Source organism: Ambystoma mexicanum, chromosome 10, assembly GCF_040938575.1.
Source record: "Ambystoma mexicanum isolate Mex_15411 chromosome 10, UKY_AmexF1_1, whole genome shotgun sequence".
Lineage (NCBI taxonomy): Eukaryota > Metazoa > Chordata > Amphibia > Caudata > Ambystomatidae > Ambystoma > Ambystoma mexicanum.
In genome coordinates, this window is record NC_090932.1 from 683,121,131 (window position 1) to 683,143,673 (window position 22,543).

At 48.5% G+C, this 22,543-nt stretch overlaps 1 protein-coding gene across 2 annotated transcripts in view; it reads left to right on the forward strand.

Moving 5' to 3' along the window:
• Nucleotides 1-22,543, forward strand: part of XRN1 (5'-3' exoribonuclease 1) — a 2,611,979-nt gene that overhangs the window by 2,392,337 nt on the left and 197,099 nt on the right. For both annotated transcript variants that reach the window (XM_069618274.1, XM_069618273.1), the window contains exons 39-40: nucleotides 4,329-4,442; nucleotides 4,535-4,646. In XM_069618274.1, coding sequence (XP_069474375.1) covers nucleotides 4,329-4,442; nucleotides 4,535-4,646 — 226 coding nt within the window. The remainder of the gene's footprint in view (nucleotides 1-4,328; nucleotides 4,443-4,534; nucleotides 4,647-22,543) is intronic.

Genomic DNA, 22,543 nt, shown 5'->3' on the forward strand with positions numbered 1-22,543 from the left:
GTTTGTTTTATTTATGTATTTATTTATTTATATAGTGCCAGCAGCTCGCAAGCATCAGGGCGCTGACATGAAGACTTAGGGACAAAAACACATATAATCACAGGACAAGGCGTTCAGTAAGTCATTAGGGGTATCAGTTTCCTAGGACTGGTTTGTCATTTGAACAAATGTGTCTTGAGTTTTCTCTGGAAATGTGTGTATTTCTGTTCTAGCCTTAAAGAGATGGGAAGGTTGTTCCACATCATGGCTTCTTTAATATGGAAGGCTTTCTCGAGTCCGATAGCCTTTTTGAATCTGGCAATTTTGATTTGACCATTTGAGTCCGATTTTGGAAAGTTCATGAACAGTTTGATTTTCAGGTAGGACGGGGCAGTCCCGTGGATACATCTGTGTCAGTGTCATAGCCTTAAAAGCAATTCTTTCCTCAATGGCTAACCAGTGTAGATACCTTCTATCCTCGCTTATGTGTTCCTTTTTGGACTTATTTTTTATAATCCTTACCGCATTATTTTGGATGGTTTGGCATTTGGCGATGTGACCCTTATTAGCTCCCAGCCTGAGGGCATTGCCATAGTCCAGCCTTGATAGTTTGGTGGCTCTGGCTATTGTTGAACAGTTGTCTTCACTTTGGTAAAGGGCGGACTGCCTTGAGGAGACAGAGGTGTTATGCACAGTTCTTATTTAATTAGAGAATATGGGCTTCAGCACTCGTGGACAAATCCATATACATCCCTAATGTTTTTGCTCCGTCTACCACCTTGATTTGGATGTTGTTTATGTGGAAGGATTGATATGAGCTGGTAAGTTTTGCTGTGCCATGGCTTGGACTAACGACCATTAGCTTTGTCTTATTTGCATTTAGACATAGCCAGTTGTTATTCATCCAGTTCTCAATGGATTTGTAGACTTCTACCACACTTGCGCTGTCCTGTTCATAGTCCCCGCACAATTCCACCACCAGCTGGCTGTAGTTGGTGAAAAAGGCACCCAATTTGTCAAGGACCAGACATAAGAATCTTATGTATAGATTAGAGTAGTGGGGACAGGCTGGCTCCTTGAGGCACGCTGGAGCCAATTGTCTCAGTGAATGAAAAGTTGTTACCACAATGAACCCTGGATTTTCTGTCTTGACAGGAAGGAGTCTAGCCAGCTAATTGCTTTAGGAGTGCAGTTAGCGACCTTAGCTAAAGCCGATTTGAGTTGATTATGGTCTGAGAGACTGAAGGCTGCGCTAAGATCAAGCAGCATGAGGAGACCAGTGTTCCCCTTTTCCACGATGCTTAGCATGTGTGACTGCAGGTCCGACATTGCGGTCTCAGTACTATGAGCTGTGCGAAATCCGGATTGTTGACCATGTAGAACATTATTGGATTCCACGCACGCTTGAAGTTGCACAGTTGCTATCCTGTCAATTATTTTTAGCAAGAAATTGCAATTTGTTATCAGTCTCTTTGATCTGAGTCCGGTTTCTTTGCTGAAGGCTAGACGGTGACAGATGTAATGCTTTCTGGGACATGTCCATCACGGAAGGATGCGTTAACCATTTTAGATAGGAGTGGAGAGAAGATGTTGGCGTTTTCCAAGATAAGTTTTGGGAGAATTACATTTTCTGCACATGTGGTACGTCTCATTGCATTTAGGGTTTTCAGTATTTCTTCTATGGTGACATTTTTAAATTGGAAAGGTTCCTGTTGGCATGTGATCGATGCTCCTACTTAGTGATCTATTTGATCTGATGGCTGTTTTTTTGGCTCCCGAAGCAGGGTCCTGGCTCTGTTGACTTTGGCAGTGAAGGCTGATTGTACATTGTCCCAGTCCACCTTAGATGGACTAAAGGGTGGAGCTAATGCCTTAGGTTTTTCTATTAATTTTAGAATTTTGAACAATGTGCTTGTGGAGTTACCGGTATTATTTATTTGCTCATTGTAGACATTTCTTTTGGTTTTTCACATTTTTGTGTATGTTTTTTCACACTCTTTCCAACTGTCCTTGTTTGCTTGGGAGGGATTTTTCCTCCATCTGCCCTCCCTTTCTTTTTTTAAGGCAGTTGTGGGGTTGTTAAACCATTTCTGGTGGTTGCCGTTAGGTCTAACTGTTTTTGTTCAGAAAGGGGCTATTTGATCCACCATGAGGTTGGCATGATGTGAAAAGTTTGCGATCAATTTGTCGCAGGAATCCTCGTCATTAGAGTTTTTTAATGTATTGAGTATACATTGTTCCAGATGTGTTGGCTTGATGTTTTTATAATTCTGATTTTTAATTTTGATCTGTGCATTCTTTATTTCTCATAGGCATAGACGACGGTGGAGTGGTCTGACCAAATACATGGTTTGGTTTGAAAGTCACTTGTCTCCAAATTGTTGGTGATTACCCATTCGAGTTGGTTGCCATTTTCCATGGTAGGCTCTATGTTTCTAACTCTAAAGTCGATGTTGTTAAGGATTTTCTCTTAAGTGAATGGTGTCTTTATCCTTGGGGTTCCTGTACCATCTGTTAAAGTCCCCCAAAACCAGTGTTGCTGTATTAGGGCCCTTCAAGGAGTTTAATTGCTGTGTTAAATCTTCATTAAACTCTGAAATCGGGGATGGTGGTCTATATAAGAGGATGAAGTTCAAGCAGTGGTTGTCTGTTGGGGTGTATTTGAGATGGAGTATTTCGCAGCCATCACTTAAGGCGGTTGCTCGAAACATTTGAATCGAGTCTCTGATGATTATGGCGACTCCCCCTTACCCCCCATGCGACTCTCCCTTTCTTTATGATGTATCACATAGCCCTCTGGAACTGCTGTGGCGCATGTTGGTCCTACAGCATCTTGCAACCATGTTTCTGTGATGCAGGCTATATCAATGCCTTCCTCTAGAATTAAGTTGTGTACATCTTGTGCATGCTTGTTGAGAGAGCACATGTTGAGCAGGCACATTTTAATTTGTCTTGTCTCTTTAAGGTTTTACCTTGATTGGAGTATTGTATTTTCCTACCTTTGCCTTATGTGCTCTATTTGCTTGGTCACAGTGTGCTGGCGGTCTAGTGGTATCTGTCGTGCCATTTCTAGACGAGCCTGGAGGATCAGTTAATCTCCCAGAAGGCTGAGGTACTTGAACCTCATTCTTACTTCTTAATGTTAGGAGCTCTGTCGAGTCAGGGTTTTCGGAGTTCAAGGACCAGGGTTACTGGCCTACGGACGCCTGGGACGGCGAGAACGGCGCAAGACCGGCTTATCTTCATTCAATTGCTTTTATCAGCTCTGCGGACCCTCGCAAAGCAGTCTGATTTTACTAGCTGCTTTTCCTTGAAAATATTGTTTCAGTTGTACTGCTCCTTTAAGCCTCAATGCAGCTCTGTAAATTGGCTAGAACTGAGGTATGGGAGGGTACTTGAACTTTCAGATGAGATTCAGCTATGTCCCCTCCTGTGTCGGAGGGGCCCAGGACCTTTTGGTGGATCTAGCAGCAGTGTCACCCCTACGTCCGATGGTGGCCATTTTAAGGTTCCCAAAACCAGTTTGTACCTGGAGCTAATTCAAAGATGTTGTATCTTGGAGAGAAAAATAGATTCCTTCACAAAGAAATGTAATTTGTCTATTTAAATTCAGAGACCTATTCTGAATATTATTACTACTGCATCCAGTTCTTTGCTCTCCAGTCACTGGCTGTTTTTGAAACTGGAAGGTACCCTGTGTAAATGTCCTTTATACTTTTTTCCAAGCCCCCTCCCACCACCTTCATATGCATTGTTTCTTTCTCCCATTATAATATCGTGTTTCTTCCACTGTTCCCTGGGTTCCTGATATGTGTTCTCTTGTCCTAGATGTAACACTGCGTTTATACCATGTCTTTCATACTAGATTGTCATTTTGTATTTTTAATGCTACATTTTAGACAGTAAATTGACTACTTAAAACATGCATCTATCTTTTTTTGACCTTGTTAATGGTATTCGGTATACACTGGTGTCCAGCTCTTTATCCTTCCCAACTGTGTGCTGGGCATCCCCAACCAGTTGAGCAGGACTGTGAGCAAGGGCTAACAGTACTGTACTGAACATGAAGGTAATGCATATCATTTCACTCAGCCCCTCTGTATTCAACCCATAACTTCCACTGAACTGTTACTTTCTTAAAATTCATGAACATTGATAATGATCACCCATTTCATAGCCCTGCTGATGGCTTTATTGCACTTGGATGTACATTTGCTCTACCTGTTTCCAAATTCAAATTTGTTTTATAGCACACAGGCGCTAAATTAAAACACTGGATTACATATAGTGATTACCATAGTGTTCCATTGTTGATTTTTGTAATTTGTCAATTTTATTGATCATCCTAGGCAATGGTTGTCTGTCAAGTCTCCCTATCTAATGGTCTGCAGGTACATGGACCTCCGTGCCACTCAGAAAATGAAGCCAAGGAGAAAGCTGCATTTTTTGCTCTTCACAGACTAGTAAGAAAAGTCCTTGTTGTAATGGATTATTTTGTTCTACGTTGTCTTTCTATTGTTCCGTTGGTAACGTTTCACAATCTTGTCATGCACAGGGTTCAGTCGGAATGAATTTTCCTTTGCCACCACTTATATTTCCAAATTTCCAAGGCATGGGAGCTTCATTACAACCAGGGCCCATTCAACACCCTTTCTCTCAGTCTGCTGGTAAGTTCAGGTGTGCATTTCACTGTAACAAATAATTCAATCAGTTGTTTTGGTTTAAGTTTACACAAATGGGTAACCTGCATTAAAAATCTAACTTTTCTGTGAGTTTGGCATCCATTAAATAATGACTATGCGTATTATCCTGTCTGTCTAAGCTGACAGAATACAGACCAATCAGAGCAGATTTTAACAGATGTTTTTAAATATTAGAGGAAATAATATTTTGACCACATTTTTCAAACTGTAAATATACTTCAATGGATTGCCTTTCTCCTGCAGATTCCTCATCTGATGGATATCCACATCCAGCTCTACTGCTTGGAAAAGTCTTCGACCGGGGGAGTAGTGTGCCCTCTACTCGGTTGTCGATTAGTCTTGCTTGGTACTCTTATCGTCCGCTCCGGACAAGGCGTTGGGAGTTTGTATATAAACCACATCACTACGTCCTGTACCTCAGTTCCTTTTTTCCGCAAGCTCAACACGCTGCTCTGAGCAACACAGTGTTATCAAGTCTTTGACTTTCTTTTTTGTTTTAAACTTCTTTTTATTGTTTCATTAACAAGAAAACAAATACAATTCAACAATGAAATAAACCCCCCGCCCCCCCCAAACCCCTGGTCACAGCCCCAATAGTCCACTCCCTCCAGCCATTTCCTAACCAGTCTTTCAGTTGTAGATGTCCAACAATTTGTCTTTGGGGGCACCATTTTTCCCTGAATTCCCATTTTAAGTATTGCAAGGATTCTCTCCAATCCGCATAAAAGGTTTCCAGTTTGTTGTCGGCAGCGTACGTTGCCCATTCCAACGAGACAATGTCCCACATTTTCCTCAGCCATTCCTGCTCTGTAGGGATCGTAGGGCCTTTCCACCTTTGTGCGATGAGGGACATTGCAGCCAACGTAAATATCACTTTCGCCTTGGTGCATCCCCGCCTTTCCACCTCGATCTCCCGGGGATCCTGGTGAGCTCCTTCCCCCAGAGCCTGAGCAATCGCTCGCCTGATTACGCTTCAAAAGGATTGAATAATGGGGCAATCCCACCATACATGTGTAGCCGTGCTTATTTCCCCACAACCCCTCCAACACTCCCATGAGGTAGCAGGATACATGGTGTGAAGTCGGGCAGGAGTGTAATGCCATCCATACATATATTTGTACCAGCCTTCCTGCAGCTGCATCGCTTTTGCGACCTTAGGGATCTGTCGCCACAGCCTCTCCCAGTCCTTCTGCTACATTCGAATCCCAGAATGCCGCCCCCAGTCCTCCATATAAGCCCACCTAACACTCGGGCCGGTTCTCTCTAACTGTTTATACAAATCTTAAATTAACCCCCTAGAACCCACGTGGGTTGTTACAAACCTTTCAAAATGGATTAAATCTCTAGTCGCAGCCCTCCTAACTCCCGCAGGGTGTCATGGTACAGGCACCCAAAACCCTGAAACTGGTGGGGCCATCCCGGACTTTGGCCCCCTTGGGGGCTTATCAGGCCCCAGCCAGGCTCACCTGGACTCAGTCCTGGCGCCGCTGGCGCCAGGCGAATAAAGGTGTTAGTTACATGGTCCATTAACTTGGCTCTGAGAGGCTGAGCCATTCAGTTCAGGGTGTGGCCTGGAACTACTTTACCTGAGAGAAGGGATACGGAGAAGAGGACTATTTTCTTGGAACTGCTTGCAAGACTATTTAAACCGCACCCAACAAGCTGAACACGCTTTGCCTTATTCTGCACTCCTGCAGCGTAACGCTCACCGTGTCAGATCAGTTCTTGCTTCCTTCTGCCACGCCCGTCCAGAGTCTTCCATCCATCGGCACCTGCGAACAGAGAATAACAGGAGTTATTTAAGCATCGAAGGCCTTACCTGCAGTACATCCAGATCTCATCTCATCTGCTTTCCCACGGACCGCCGCATCTGCAGAACAGAACGAAAAGCACCCTCTCGGGTAGCTACTCACCTGATCGGCCCGCTCCAGGAACTTCATCGGACAGTTCTTCACTCAGCAGCGCGCCACAGCTCGACACCGCCACACGGATCTTCTATTCTTCTTCCTGGACTCGCGCCGTACCTGCTGAACAGAAAAGGACAAACAGGTTAGTCGCACGTAGCAAAGGAAAGCTACAGAGGCGAACATTCGCGCGCCCGGCACAGCGCAATACTTACCGGCAGAAATCCTGAGCATCATTGTCAGGAGGGTCATCCATCATCCGAAGGTCGCTTAACGCCACACCTGTAAGACAATAACGGACATTAGTTATCTTGAACAGAAAGACTTAAAGGCAGTCATTCCAAGCAGTTATTGGAATAGAGACTTACCTGCTTACTCCCAGGCCTTCTACTTAAGCAACTTCCTTTGGATCAGTGACGTAACTCGATCCAGGAAAGACTGTGAACCGGGCCCCTGCCCAGAGTGTGCAGGACGGAGAGCTCGCCCATTAAAAAACAGAGGTGAGCCAGAAGAAGTGAAGGATAGACCGGAAGAGGTGAAACCACTGACCAGCTCCCTTCGGTAGCTAATATCTTGTTTCGACTTGCAGGCTAACATCTCCTGAAGCAAGGGCTAAGGGGAGATGCAAGCTAGCATCACCAGCCAAGCAGAGCAGCATCAGGACAGATAACACCCTACGCACATGAGCACGCCTCTGTGGAGACCAGGTGAGCGTGACACAGACATGACCCAATGTCTAATTTGGAAATAACAAAGCCTCTCCCGCTCTTCCAGACTGAACTCCTGTTTGCATTCCTCGAATGATTTCACCCCCTCCCCAATGAACGTATCCCTCAAAGTTCTACACCCCCCCCTGCTCCCATGCTAGGAAAGCCCCCCCTCTCCAGTCCCCGTGAGAAGTCCACATTATTGAAAAGAGGAGTGAACGGCGATGGGAAAGTCGTGATCCCCTGCTTCTCTACAGCCTGATCCCAACTGTCAACCACACTTTTAGTGATGGCACTCAAATAAAGGTGGGAAGGTCTCAGCCTACATGGGAGCATCAGAACCTCCCCTAGATGGTGTCGGGCAACAGCTCTATCCATCTTCACCCAATGCTTCAGATAATCCTTCGGGAACCACTCCTTGATTACCCTAAGCTGTGCCGCTTCATGGTAGCGGCGAAAGTCGGGGAAAGCCAAGCCCCCCCCTCTCCCTAGATGCCGTAAGTAACTGCCTGGACAGACGCGATCTCTTCCCACCCCAAACAAATTCCCTGGTCAACCGGTCCAGCCTCCTGAAGAAGCTTTTGTGAACCCTCAAGGGGATAGCCTGAAGGAGATAAAAAGCACTCAAGGGAGGATCACCATTCTAAGGACTGCCCCCCTACCCAACCAGGAGACGGACAGGGCTCCCCATTTCCGTAAATCTTTTTTAATTGCGAAGAGAATCCGCTCATAGTTTGCTCCTTACCAGCCCGCCAACGAGGGGGTTATCTTTACTCCCAAATACCGCAACCCAGACGGGCTCCACTTGAACAAGGACATCTCCCTCGTCTCCCTCGCTTCTTGCACCCCTAGAGACAAATTCATCAATTCCGACTTCTGGAAGTTAACACGCAAGCCTGAAATGTTGCAGAAAGTGGTTAGTAGTGCTATGCATGCTTTAAGGGACTCCTTTGGGTTAGTTAGTGTGAGCAACATATCATCGGCGAAGGCCGCTACTTTGTGTTAGCTCCCTCCGAAAGGAATACCCCTAATATCTTCTGCCTGACGCAGTGCCAGAAGGAGTCGCTCCAGATAGATAGCGTAGAGTAATGGGGAAAGGGGACACCCCCCTTTCGTCCCCCTCTGTAGCCTAAAAGGCTGGGACATCTCTCCATTAACCAGAATGCGTGACGTGGGGTTCTTATAGTTGACAGCGACCAGGTTTATGAATCCCTCCCCTAGCCCCATTTTCACCATCACCTGAAATAAGAATGACCACTCCACCCGATCAAACGCCTTTTCAGCATCAAGGGCTAAAAGGATCGCTGGAGTGGCCGTTTTACGGGATTTCTCCACCAGGTGAGCAACCCTCCTTATGTTGTCGGCAGTTTGCCGTCTCATCACAAAGCCTGACTGATCTTGGTGAATTAGCGAAGGTAGGTGCTTTTCCAGGCGCCTTGCCAAGATTTTAGTGAAAATGTTCGCCTCTGTGTTGATGAGGGCAATGGGACGATAGGAGGTGCATTCCTCCGGATCTTTCCCTGCTTTATGAATAAGAGTAATTTTAGATTCTTCGTCGTCGGGGTGATTCCGCCTTCAGCGCCAAATGAATTAAATAGCTGCGTTAGATGCGGGACCGAAATATGGGAGAACGCTTTGTAGAAGGAAGCGGGGATAGCCGTCGGGCCCAGGAGCCTTATTTCGGGGAAGGGATACTATTGTTGTCCTCACCTCGTCCTCCGTAATGGGTGGGCCCAGCTCCTCGCCCTCCTCCCTGGACAATTGCGAGAGTGGTAAGTTCCTTAAGAACTCTTTCTCTGGGAGTGGGAGTGGGACTGGGTGTTGGGAAGAGTAAAGGGCTTCATAGAACTCCATCATCCTCCCCTTTATCTCTTCAGCTCGGGTTAGCCTCCTACCCCCCTGATCTTTAATAGCGGTTATTACTTTCTGTTCCCTTTGTCCCCTCAGGAGGCGGGCTAAAAATGCCTTATTGGCCTTATCATAAAATGTTTGTCTCACCCTCAACATAGCCTCTTCCACCCTCTTAGTTCTGAGGAGCCCGAGCTGGCCCTCCGCAAGCCTGTACTCCCTATATACCTTCCTTGTGGGGGTTTCCTGGATCCGGGTTCTAGCAGCCCCGACCTCCCTCTCGAGTTGAGACTCCAGACCCCGTAACGTTTTATTTCTCTCCGCCTTTAACGCAATGAGTTCCCCCCCCCCATGAGAGTGGCCTTAAAGGCGTCCCATCTTGTGCTCAGACCCGTGTCCGTGCAGGTGTTCCTTACAAAGAAATCCCGGATCCTGCCCTCCAGCTCCTTACTCACAGGATCCCTCAGAAGCTCCCCTGGGAACTTCCAGCCCCACACCCCCGGCCTTCGTCTCCCAAGCCTCAGATTAATTTGCACCACCTTATGATCAGCTATTCCCAGGGGGGGACTGCCTCTACCCCTCCTATTAGACTGGCAGATACCCAAATATAATCAATACGGGACTGGGTCCTGTGAATGTCCGAAAAGAAGGTAAATCCTTCCTCGTCTCCCCGTAGCACCAGCCAAACATCCCGCAAGCCGGCCTATTCCCACCTCTCCCTCAATTGAGGAGAGGCTACCCCACCCCCTCCTTTCGTGACGGGATTGGTCCCGAGTCCTATCCCAAGCCAAATTGAAATCTCCAATCAGAACCACTTGACCCCTCGCGAAATTCTCCAAGACACTCAAGGTATCCCGCAAGAACTGATCCTGGCCCACATTGGGGGCGTATACCGACGCAATAGTGTAGCAGGAACCCAATATCGTCCCCCTCACCATAACATACCTTCCATTACTATCCCTGAGAATCTCTTGGAGCCTAAAATCGACCCCCGTCCAAAAGCTAGGGCGACTCCCCCCTCCTCGTAGAGCCAGAAGCAAACCATATCTGCGGGAAGCCCTTTAGGCGAAGCCGGCCTTGATCTTGCCACCTTAAATGGGTTTCCTGCAACGCCAACACATCCGGCTTGTGGGATCTAGTAAATTGCTCCAGTTTCGTGCGCTTGAGGGGGGAGTTAAGCCCCCTCACATTATGTGTGAGCCACTGGAAAACCGCGTTTGGACATGTGGCGCCCCTTCAACCTGCCCTTCGGGACTCCCCGGACACACCCCAGCAATAATCCCCCCCTTCCTTCCTGGTGTGGGGCTCAGGGGTCCTCCCCACCCCTCCACCCCCGCCAGTCCCCCATCCGCTATCCAATTGAGACCTACCTTCCTCATTGAGTGCTGTGACCACCCCCTGCACCGCCCCCCCCTTCCCACCCTCCATCCCTCCCCACAACTTGAATTGGAGACGCAGACCCACTTCATGTGAGCTCCCAGGCTCCCCATGAAAGGTGCCGCACACCTGCTGTCCCGTTCTAAACCCGCGGGGCAGCCCCTCCCTCGTGTCCCCTCTACCTCTCCCTTGGGGAGGCCCCCTCCCAATACGGACACACTGCCATCTCAGTACCGCTGGCGGACTCCCCTCAACCCCCCCCCCCACCTCCCCCGCCCTCCGGACCCCAACTTGGAAGGCGGGCCGAAACCCCTCACTCTCCTCCCCGGACTCTCTTGTCCTTGCGTGTTCCAAGAAGTGCACTACCACCCCCCCCCCCCAATTCTATAAACAGCCTATCCACCACCCCCATATTTGGATCCGCCCCGACTCGATGCAACAAAATGATCCCAAGCCAGATGCTGCTCCCTCCTCCCCACCTCTTGCATTCTCCCCTCTCCTCTCCTGTGGACCCCTCTGGCCTGCTCTCTTCCTTGTTTTATCGCCAGCCCTTGACCATGTCCACGGTCTACCACCGTACGTCACCTCGCACCGAGGCTACCGGCTGGGCTCCCCCGGCAGCCCCCCCTCCACCCTCAAGGTCTAGGTGAATAATATTGGCTGCCTCCTGCAATGTAGTAGCCCTCCTTTGGGTTCCCTCCCACTCAAACACAAGCCCAAATGGAAAGGTCCACCTGTACTTAATGCCCTTTCTAGTGAGCTCTCTAAGGGCAGGGCCCATATTCCTCCTCTTCACTAGGGTACTGTTTGCCAAATCCTGAAACAGGGCGATCTCCTGACCCTTGTAGCTCACTGGTTCCTGAAGTCTCGAAGCACGCAGGACCGTCTCCTTTTGAGCGTGCCTTGCAAACACGGCCAGAACATCTCGAGGCCTAGCATTAGGCCCCCGGTTGAGCCGGCCCACTCCATGCACCCTGTCCAACTCAATCACTTCGGGGTCCCCCTCGCCCAACAGTCCCATGAAAATTCTCTGGATTTCTCCCTTCAAGTCCCTGTCTCCTACCGATTCCGGAAGAAGCTCGCCCTGATATTGACCCTCCTTGATCTATTTTCGAGGTCCTCCACTTGGGCTTCTAAGTTTCGCGTTACCAGAACCAAACGATCAATAGCTTCCCCATTGGCTGTTGTGTCCTTTTCCACCTCCTGTAGACCCCTTTCCAGTAGGTCTGTTCTTTCCCCTAGCTGGGCCATTTCCTGCTTCAGCTCTCCCAGCGCAACAGTCAAGTCGGATCTCATCAACTGAAACTGACCCTGAAACGTTTTAGCTAAAGTTTCTCCTAGGACCTGCATCTCGCCTCTAAGGTCCTGTCGTGTCAGGAGCTCCTAGGCCCCGCTCCATCTCGAGCCCACCGCTTATTGTGTTGCCCATTGTCATCCCCACCGTTATCCCTGTTGTCCATCGCCGACCACATGGAGGGGAGGGTAGCCACGGGGTCTCCCATGCACTGGCCGGACCGCGACGCTTTGCCCTTGGCCCTGGAGGGCATCAGGTCCTTTATGTCCTCGGTGTCCTTAGGGCCCGATGAGTCAAGTCAGGAAAAGCCCAACAACTCCCGGGTGCCTCTCAGCACACTCCAAGAACCTTCACAGCAGGCCACCGGGGGGAGAAACGTACACTGCCCCGCTCTTACCAGGGTCCCCCCCTCTTCTTAACACCTCATCATCCGGGGGGCCAACTCCACTGCGAGGCACCCGCCCCCCTCAAGGGCCCCACCAAGTCCGGGTTAGTCAGGGGCTCAATGCCCAGCCCCCCTGGAACCCTCATCCCACTCTCCTGGGGCTGAGCCGTGTCCTCCACAGCGCCGCTGCGCCGACCCTCCTCCCTCCACGGGCGGGCGCTGCTGTCTCCTCTACGCTCCCCTGGCCGAGGGAGGCCTGCACCGAAAAAACCTCTCCGCCCAGGCCCACACGTTCCAGGCAACGGGGCCCGGCAGACCAACAGGGAGAATGCCTTCCTCTCACCTCGCCTCCCGCGGCGTGCCCTCTCCTCACCTGCACGGGCGGTCGCCGTGCCCCAGGTGCAGATGCTCCGGCTCCTCCACTCCCCACTCCCAGATTGCCGGGGATCAACGTTGCCGCTAGTGGCGGGGTGGTCCACGCTCCCAAAGGCGCCGATTCGCCGGACCGCTCGGATCTCCTCTCCATGGGCTGCCACTGTCCCCCGGGGGGCTCCGAGCCACCGCGCACTGCAACGGCCGCCCTCGTATCCTCGGGACGGCCCTCCGAGCCAGATGCCTCCCCCAACGTCCTATTTACAGTCGGTCGGGCAGAGGGTGATCGTCACCGCGGCCAGGCGCACTCTCCTACGTCGGCCGACAGAACAGCCGGCACCACTCAGACTGGAGCTGCGGCACCAGGAACATTCACCGCTTGGCCCCCTCACGCAGCCCCCAACTTCCACAGCTGCCTTATGCCCCCGGGGGTGGTGGGTCCCGAACGCAGGCCTCAGGGTGCGGGAGCTGCCGTCGGCACGTCTAGTCGATGCTGGCGGCCATCTTGGAATCCCCTTTGACTCTTTCTTGACATATTTTCGTCAGATTTGTTTTTTCTCGATTGCGAGATGTTCGTGCCTTGGATTTCAGGTTTTAAACGATGTACTGACTGCCACACTTAAGATGTCGGTGACCGAGCTGCACAACATGTGTGTGGTTCCTTGACACAGGTCACAACACCGAAGGGTGCACGTCGTACGCGAAGATGAATCCGAAATCGGTGCGTGAGCGGGCAGCCAAGCTAGCATTGAACAGACCACTGTCGAAATCACCTGCGCATTCGACCGTCCAGTCCTCTGTGGCCGAGATCAGGGGGCCTACGCCGGAATAAGAGAAACATATGTGGAAGACGAAGAGGCGGTCTCACTCGAGGAGCTTGTTTTCCTCGTCGTCGCATAAAAAGAAAAGGCACCATCGACACCAACGAGATTTCAACTCTTTGTCGGAAAGAGATAAGCCGTCAACTGGGACGAACACTCGGCAGGAGTGGGATGAGTTTAAAAGTCAAATGTTGGCGATGTTTGAGAAACAATCTGTTGCGGGAGCGCCAAGCCAAACCAATCAGCAAGCCTCGGGCGTAGCAGCCGCGCTCAGTACACCCGACTCCACGCAAGCCCCGTTGTCAATGCCATCAGCGTCAGGGAAAGCCTTAGGCCTCGATGCTGAGAAAGGCACTTAAACCCTTGATGACAGGGCATTCCCCGTTCAACGCGGACAATAACTATATCAATGTCGCGGGTTAAGCCCTCGGCGCAGACAATCAGCGCCAGATTTTTTGTCCCACCTTCCTGGACCGATTTCTTCGGCTCCACAGCGTCCATCTTCAGCGCTGATGGTGGAGATGATCAAGGTGTCCTTGATCCTGTGTATGCAGTGGTAGGGGCTGTCGACTATTTCAACGGCAAAGCAGATCTTTTGGCTTTGGCGCAAGGGCTCCACGACGCCAGCAGGCTGGACACAACCCCTGATGTGGAATTACAGCAGAAACCAGCCTTACACCCACACCAGATTTCGGTCACTAGTGGAAAGGGTGGTCGACACTTTGGGGCTGAATGCTGCTACAGTGCCAGTCCAAGGCTACAGGGTTGACAGACATCCTAGACGAGGGCCCAGTTACTGGGAGGAATACACCACTGAACTCGCTGATCCAGTAGCCTCCTTGTGGTAACACTTCCCCCAGTCAGCTCCACTATGACTGGGAAGTCCAGGCCGGCTAGAGGAGACCCATCATTTTTATCTTCTCACCCTTCTCCGGGAAGGTTTTGTTGTGCAGCCAGCCACAGTTTCCACCAGGGTTGCCTCCTCTACCTCGAATCTGCCTCCTGGCAGGGAATGTAAGAGGATTGATGCAATGGCGAAGAAAGTATTTGCGTCTGGCAGCATGGCTCTGAAAGCCGCTAACTTAGCCAGTAGGTTTACCAAATATTCTTTCGGCCTCTGGAAGGCAGTATTGAATTGATAATTTATTTATATCACGCTTGTGCACAAGTGTTTCAGAGCGAGGAATGGGAGGGGAACAGGGGAGAAAAAAAACGATCTTACTAGGCCCAGTGACACTGTGAACATGCAAGTGCATGGGAAAGGGAAAAAGTGCCAGGAAGGGGGAGAAGTAGAAAGTGCACAACAGAGGAGAAATCAAATAAATAATAGTAAATAGATTAAAATAAATACATAAAGATGATAGACGTTGGCAGTGCAGCCAGCAAGTGGCAAGTGCTGACGTTAGCCTCCAGGGTATATCTGATAAGTGCATAGAAAAGCGGGTGGTGGACTGTATGGGTACAGATACAGACCCCAGTACAGGGGGGGAGGGGCAGCTCTGAAGCCGGATTGAAGGTCATGGAGAGAGCCAACAGAATCGGAATGAAGATTGGGCTGAGAGATGGCCAGCTTTTCAAGGAGTTTACCTAAAAGGGGAGTAATGGAAATTGGGCGATAGTTAGCCGTACTAGATGGATCGGCTGTGGGTTTCTTGAGGAGCGGATGCACAAGGGAGTGCTTCAGAAGGGAGGGGAAGGATCCAGAGACAAAGGAGAGGTTACAAAAATCTGCAAGGGCTGGAGTGAGGGTGTCAATGTGGTCCTTGATGGTTTTAGAAGAACATGGATGAGCCTGTTTTGATGAGGCTTTCATAGATCGGATTTGTCTAGTGACCTCATCAGGGGAAAAAAGTGGAAAGGGTGAGAAAGAGGGTTGGGGTGGCTGAAGGAGGGTCAGCAAGCAGGGACGGAGAGAGGAAAGGAGGGTGAGTGGAGGGTGGACAGGATGTCCTGGGTTTTGGAGATAAAGTGAGAGGCAAGGGCATTGCAAAGAGCCTGGGAGGCAAGAGGAGGGGGGAAGACACTGCTGCAGGGTTGGCCAGCTCCTTTCAGATTTTAAAGAGTTCGGCCGAGTTTTTAGATGCCTTGTAAAGCCTTAGTATCCCCATTGAATGGCTAACAATAGGCGGCAAGCAAGCCACGGTACTTACCTTCTGAGTTGCGGGGCCTGGAGGATGCTTCAGGTAGGCCGGTGCCTCGCGAGTAGTTTGCTAGGCTCTCTGGATAAGCGTCCGCTCAGGCGAAAGTCTGCAGCATGGACACATGAGTTTTGCGCGCATGCGCATTGTAGCGGGCGTGGCTCAGGCTTCCTCCTGCTGTCGTTTGAGCGCTTGTGACCGTCGAGAGAGTGCAAAGGCTGCTGGGAAGTGTAGTCTTTTTCCGCCATTCCTTCTCTGGCAGTGTGCAAAGACATTTGCTGTTTGCTTTCCTTTGTGATGGTGATGACTGCCAGTGTGTCTCCCCTTACTCAGCATCTGGCACCTACACAGGGGGCAAATGTGGCATCTTCTATGAGGGATATGTTTTACACGTGTCACCCTGTCCCTGCCTAGCTCCCCACTCGATACACTGCCTACCACCTTTGACTGCTTGCCCCTCTGCTTCCTGACATGCCCTCCCCTGAGGAGGACTGTTGTTCTTCTTTCTATAGAGTATTCTTTCTTACACCCTAGTTCCCACGCTTCACAGTATACCTATTTGCTATAGAGGAGCGATCAGCATTACTCCTTCACTCTTCTTCTCCTCACTGGATTTGTATTGGCCTCAAATATTGGAAGTAGTATCACAATAGCACACAGTGGTCTTTTCAGGTTGTCTTCTGAGGCAGTGATGGTCTGAGGGGTTGACCGGAAAGTGGGGAAGGGAGTTCAGTCACAGAACGGGAGTACTTGTCTCCAAGGGTAGTTTCTCCCTGTGAGGTCCCGCTGACCGCCAACCTAGGGTTACATTGCGGGCTCATTTCCTAGCCGCACAAGGAAGGGCTCTACTCTAGGGTGAAGTGACAAGATCCTGTGAATCATCACAATCCTTATACCACCTCCAGGGGTGCATCATGAGGCAGATGGCTTTCCCTGGCCTCCAGATCCTCCTGATCACTCTTAACTGACTCCCATAATATGACTTAGTCTTAACACTCGGGTTTCATTCTGATGATCTTGAGTTATCCAAAGCTAGGTTACTGTTTCGTTTGTTGAAAGCAGTGAGCTCAGTTTGCACTGTGGCAAATAATCTTTAACCAGCCCCAGCATAGATTCCCTTGGAGTGAGATGGCTGAAAATTCAGTAGCAGGTGACTTGTGGCACAAGCTGGAGAGCTGCAAAGTTCCAAGTCTCTGTTCAGAACGGCAATGGCTGTAGCGAGGTAGCCCAGGAGAGAGAGCTGGTCAATTGTGATGAATCGGAGATGATTTACCCAGAAAGCCTAACCTGAGAACCTTCTTGTGTGGCCTGGGAACGGCAGACGCTTTCTTATCCAGACCCTGTGTGTGGTGTACTGTGGGATGATCACATTGGGGGCTGAGGAGGAAGCAGGTCAGGAGGAATGGGAAACCCTCGTTTGCAACTTCCCCCGAGACCCCAATCTTCTAATGGCGTATTGTAAAACAGAAGTAGTTCGAGAAACTGAGTTGTCCATTATGGACTTCAAGTCCCATAATGCCTGAGGTACTGGGACGAAGAAAAGGGCTGCAGAGGAACAAAACTTCAAACTGCAACTTGTTAAGGAAAATGACTCCCACCTGTGGGAGACTGGGAGGCTTAAAAGACCCCCTCATGTGCATGCTATTAGAAAGTAGAAATAGCAGAGCAGCAGTCATAGGTGGAGGAGTTGTGAACCCTCCACATTGCAGCAGAAGCAGAGACTGGACGAGAAGGAATACGCTGGGACCACTCTCGCGTGGCAAGCAGTAGCCGGTCCTGAGAGGGTCTTCCCCTCCAGAAACCTAAATTGCAGAAGTCACACAGCGAGAAGTGTCGGTGAAGGAAGCTTCTCCCCTGGGGACCTGAATTGGAGGGGGTGCGCAGTGAGAAGTGAAAGTTGGAAGCGCTTTCCCCATGGTAATGCTATCTCCGATGGCAGGCGAGCACCTCAAAGCCTTTGGAGCGGAAGAAGCTCTGCATGTGAACGACATGCGCAGTGTAATACTGAGATTTCCGGGCTGCGAGAGGCCACTGATGAGGACGACGTCGGAGCAGCGAGGGAAACAGACGTGCACCCCATACCCGGTGAGTTGACTAGGCAATTATTTTCTCCCGTCTCTTCTGCTGCTCCTCTCTTCTCTTTGGACTTACTGTCTCTCACCTGACTCCCCTAAAATCCATCTACCACTCCTCTATCCGTACTCTGTCTTCTCGGGCCTTGAGACTCTTTCTAACTCACTCTCTCAACTCGGCTGGCTCCCCTTCCTCTCACAATTGAAATTTCAATTCCTCTGCCTTGTCTACAAATCTCTCCACGACCTCGCCCCCCCTATCTTTCCTCCCTCCTCTCTTTCTACTCTCCCTCCCACTCTCTCCGCTCAGTTGATCTAAACCTTCTCACTGTATCCCCTGTGCCGCCTCACGCTTCCGCTCCTTCCAACTCTTGCCCACCCCCCCTCCACTGGAACTCCCTACCTCTCTATCCGCTCCACCTCCACCTATCCATCTTTCCGCTCCTCCCTGAAAGCCCTTCTTCTCCACTCCCCCCCTGACTCTCCTTCCCTACCTCTCTCCCCCCAAACCCTTGCCCCCCTTCCCTTGCCCTCCCTCCTTCCTTCCCCCTCCTCCCGATGACCTCATATTGGATGCTGTAACCACCTAAGGGCTTTGGAGGTCACCTGGGAGCTCCCCCTCCCTCCTTTTGAGTTAATTGTTCTACATAGTGTACGACTGGTTTGTTTCAAGTTTGTAAATATGCTTCTTTCATTATGTACCTGTTATTTTGTAAAGGGCTTTGGAGTAAAGCGCTATATAAACTCAATAAACATAAACATAATTGTGACCCCGGAGCACTCCATAACCTCTTGCGTCCCAGGAAGGGTACTTGAATAATAAAAAGCAACCACGTAGAGAGAGAACCCTGAAAGAAGGCAATTGTGAATACCGAACTGACAAAAAGAAGCAAAATCAATATTCTGTCTTTAAGCATACAAGTCTGTGGGAGAGCCAGCTGCAAGAGGTGACATTAATCCTAGAACCTAAAACTATCATTGCCCAAGCCAAAAGAAAGCTAAAGCAAGGCAATTCACAATTAAACCATATTGCCAATGTCAAGATGGGGTGAATAGAAATCCAAAAGCTTGAAGTTTGTTGCCCATGTTTAAATAAGTACAGAAAGGAAGCTGGTGAAAACCCACATTGCCAAAGAAGAGATAAAGTGAGACCATGTTATTGTCAATATTCGGTTAATGAAGAAGTGGGGAAACAAGAGTGGCAAGAAGGCTGCCCTTCTGGTAACGGAGATTCAGAGGGAGTGGAGCATAACTTCCAGAGGTCTTGGATATCACAGAGGTGTAACAAAGAGCACCATTGTGAATCTTGTCTTCCCTAAATATTTAATCAAACGTGGTGTTGTGAAACAAGAGACATTGTGAAATTGTTGTCGTTAACCTTAACCACAGAAGCATCTGTTGGTCATCATTTCCTGGCCTGGCAGGGGACTATACCCAAACAGAGCTTTTGAAGTAGTAAGCCTGACATGGGAGTAGCCAGTTGTAATGAAAGTGGTGCATAGATTGCTGCAGAAGTGTTTGAAGTAGTGCTCACAAATCATCCTGACAAACTTTCATTGCTAAAGAAAGTGTTGTATAGACTGCTGCAGAAGTGTATAATTGTTTCTAAACAAGTATGTGTGTGAAGAATCATTTTGACAAAGACAATGTATGTTCATTCTACTGAATTCAGGAATTGTTCTGTGATTGTTTTCCCTAATATTACAAGTGGAAGAGATATTGTGCTCCTAATTAATTATAGGATCGATTTGTGGTTTAATGTCAATCTATCCTGAGCTGGTTCTTTTGAGCTGAGTTTCAACAGCATTTTGTAACAAGAGCTAGCAACTGTGGTTTGAGGCCTTTAAGTCAGTACCTCATGTATTCTGACCAAATGCCTAGACTGTTTGATGGAGGGTTTGGACCTGTGCTTAAGTCTATTAAGGACTAGAATTGTTGACTTAAGTACTCGTGTTAGAGTTGATTTTATTCTTAATTCAATTTACTTGCTATGCTTTGATTTCACTTTTAATAAAGGCTGGTGACTGCGGGCTTCAGCCTTTGAGCTAGTTCCTATGATATCGGTATTTAGTCTTGTCAGACAGGTGTTTGGCTATTCATTTTTATGTGTTTTTAATGTTTATTTGTTTCTGCTTTCCAGTTATCTTATGCTCTTAACAAGTTTTTACTTATAGCTGTTGATGAATTGTGATGAGATATTTTTATGAATTTTAGTGTGACAATAAATGTATTACAATGTATTGCTTTTTTAATAACAGGTCCTTATGATTAAACAATTAAAAGATAGTCTATTTAATCTCCACTGATCACACAACCTCTATAAAAAAAAACACTATTATGGTGCCAATCGTTGAGACAAACAATTTAATTGAGGCAATAGAAACACTACTACAAGATCTAAATCCCCCAGCTTGGTACCTGAATCAGGAGGTGTGAAGGACATCAGTAATAGCTTAGGCTATGCTTTAAAAAATAAATAACGAAATAGTCTAAAGTTTCTGCTCACTTCCCTCAGATCCATATGAATCCCAAAGTGTCTGATTCTATTTCTGGGGGATCAGGTCCTAAGCTAAATTAAAAATTCTGCGTAGACATGGGAGGGAGGCATTTAACAAGTACCCCTTCTGGAGAATTGCTGAATTAGGAACAGTTTATAATTCATGAATCGGTAGCGATGGCAAATAGATATTATCTTTCAACATGCTGTGATTGTTTGCTGATCCACTGACCTATCACCAAATAAGTCTCCTCTGGAAGGAAGCAATGATATTGCATTACATCCAGCTGTACTTAGTTGCACGCTCACGGATGATGCTAACCGGGGAATAAGGAAAGACATGGATGCGTCCATTGGGAGAGGCAATTAATATCTGGCCTGAGAACAAACATTGAAGAACTAAAAACAATGTTCATGCCATATGTAACTTGGAGGAATGTGAGATTACAAGAGGTGGCACTATGAAATGCAGGATTTGAGTAAAGTTAAAACCGAGGAAAGGAAGGCTTACTCTATCCAGTACAGAGTTCCACAAGGTAACAATGTGGTAACTGATAGGGGGGCATATGTACATAGAAATATGATATGTTTGTGTGGTGTTGATGAACTAAATCCTACGCACCAAGAGACAAATCAGTCACTTTGGAAAAAGTCTATGAATTGGATAAGAGACGTCAGCGGTTGACATTCTGTCATAGGAAGTGACATAAAAACAGCAGAGCGTTTTAGTGAAGGACAAAGAAACACATTTGATTTGATAACATTGAAATGTTTTAAATAGCTGAGGGTCTACTAGGTTTAGAATATAGATTAATTGCATCGAATTAACGCATCCATACAGATGGGGAGTATTCGGCACCGATCTTCTAATTCACACATTATTAAGGCTGCTGAAAAAGATCCTGGGATTTTAATTGGGAACCATATCATTGGAAGGAAAGGCAGAAACCCACCCCAGCTGATTACCGGGACCAATGTGCTCGAGGTTTCCGATTTGATAGACTGTCATCAAGGCCACTGTTGTCACGAATGTACTTTTAGACACAGCCCACACTAACTATATAGTGATGGATAACGCCAGTCCTAATTTGGATAGCAACATAAAATATCTTAATTTTGACATTATGGATACTCAAGATCCATTTTTAACTTCACTATAACTATATAATTGTTCCTTTTTTAACGCACTTTATACCAAAGAGTGGTTTCTAAGCGTGGGATTCAAACCTGTGTTACGCTGCGTTGTGTTCCTTCCAAGACTAATGCTTGCCACTGAGCTATCTTTCCTCCCCTTAAGGTAGGACCAATGTGTTCTATTAGATCCGACTCAAAATTGATGTCTACTTAGTTGGAATATAGCGGGTATTGTCACCAAATGACATGATCCAGACTGGCTTCATTTCATACTCATACATTCCGTACCCTTGCTTCCATCGTTGTGGGCGTCCCTCCAACATGGAGACGGTACCGGAACCTTTGGCAGCGAAAAATTGAGTTTCCTCTTTAATTTTAGTATAGCGCGTGCCGCAGCCTTGGGCTTGGGAACGCCCATCTGACGCCCCGCCCTCCTGTGCCTCACCTCAGTCCCGTTTTCCACACGGACGGTGTCAGACCTGGCAGCCAGCGCAGAGACTTTTTTAGCTTTCCGCTTGCTCCCTGTTTAGTTTTTTCATTCTTTTTTTTTTTTTTTACTCTTTATTGATTTTCAACACTTAACAGACAAACAAAAATAACAAACATCACACTACAACTGGCACTTCGCGTTGGGATCCGCACTCAATCCACCGTCTCTCGGCGTGTCGGCTTGGCTCTCCTTGACTCTCTCTCATGTTCAGTGTTGATCATCTCTGGCGCCCACTTTCTGCCCTTTGCAGCATGTCCATAGCCCCCTCCGAGTTCCCTCGCTCACTCTGACTCCAGGGATTCAATCCTCCTCCGGCCCACTAGGGCCTGTCATGTCTGTCTTGTCCTTCCGTGCAGTGAAACAGGTCCTGTATGAGAGCGTTCCATGCAAGTAGTTTGGCCCCACTCTCCCCCTCTCCTCTCTGCGCCGCTCCTATCTATCAAGGTCTGAAAATCCACCCACTGCCCTTCTTTCCATAAGTCTCCGGTCTGTGCCACTCCCTTGTCTTCCCACTGCGTGCAGTAGATGGTCTGAGACGCTGCGTGGTTGTCGACTAGCCCTGCGAGGGGGATTTGTCCTGAGTAGGGGTCTCGCTCTCCTTGCATCTTCCACGCTCTCCTCCACACAGTCAAGTCCAGCTGGACTATAGTTGGGAGTGGTTTAGCTAGGGCCTTGTCTAGCCATGGGAGTTCCCTCATGTAATAATGACGTATTGCTTGCTGAAAGAGCAGTGTATCTATAGATGTGTTGTCCCCCAACCATTTCACAACGAACTGGAGTTGTCCCGCCAGGTAGTAGCGTTGAAAGTCTGGTAGCTTGATC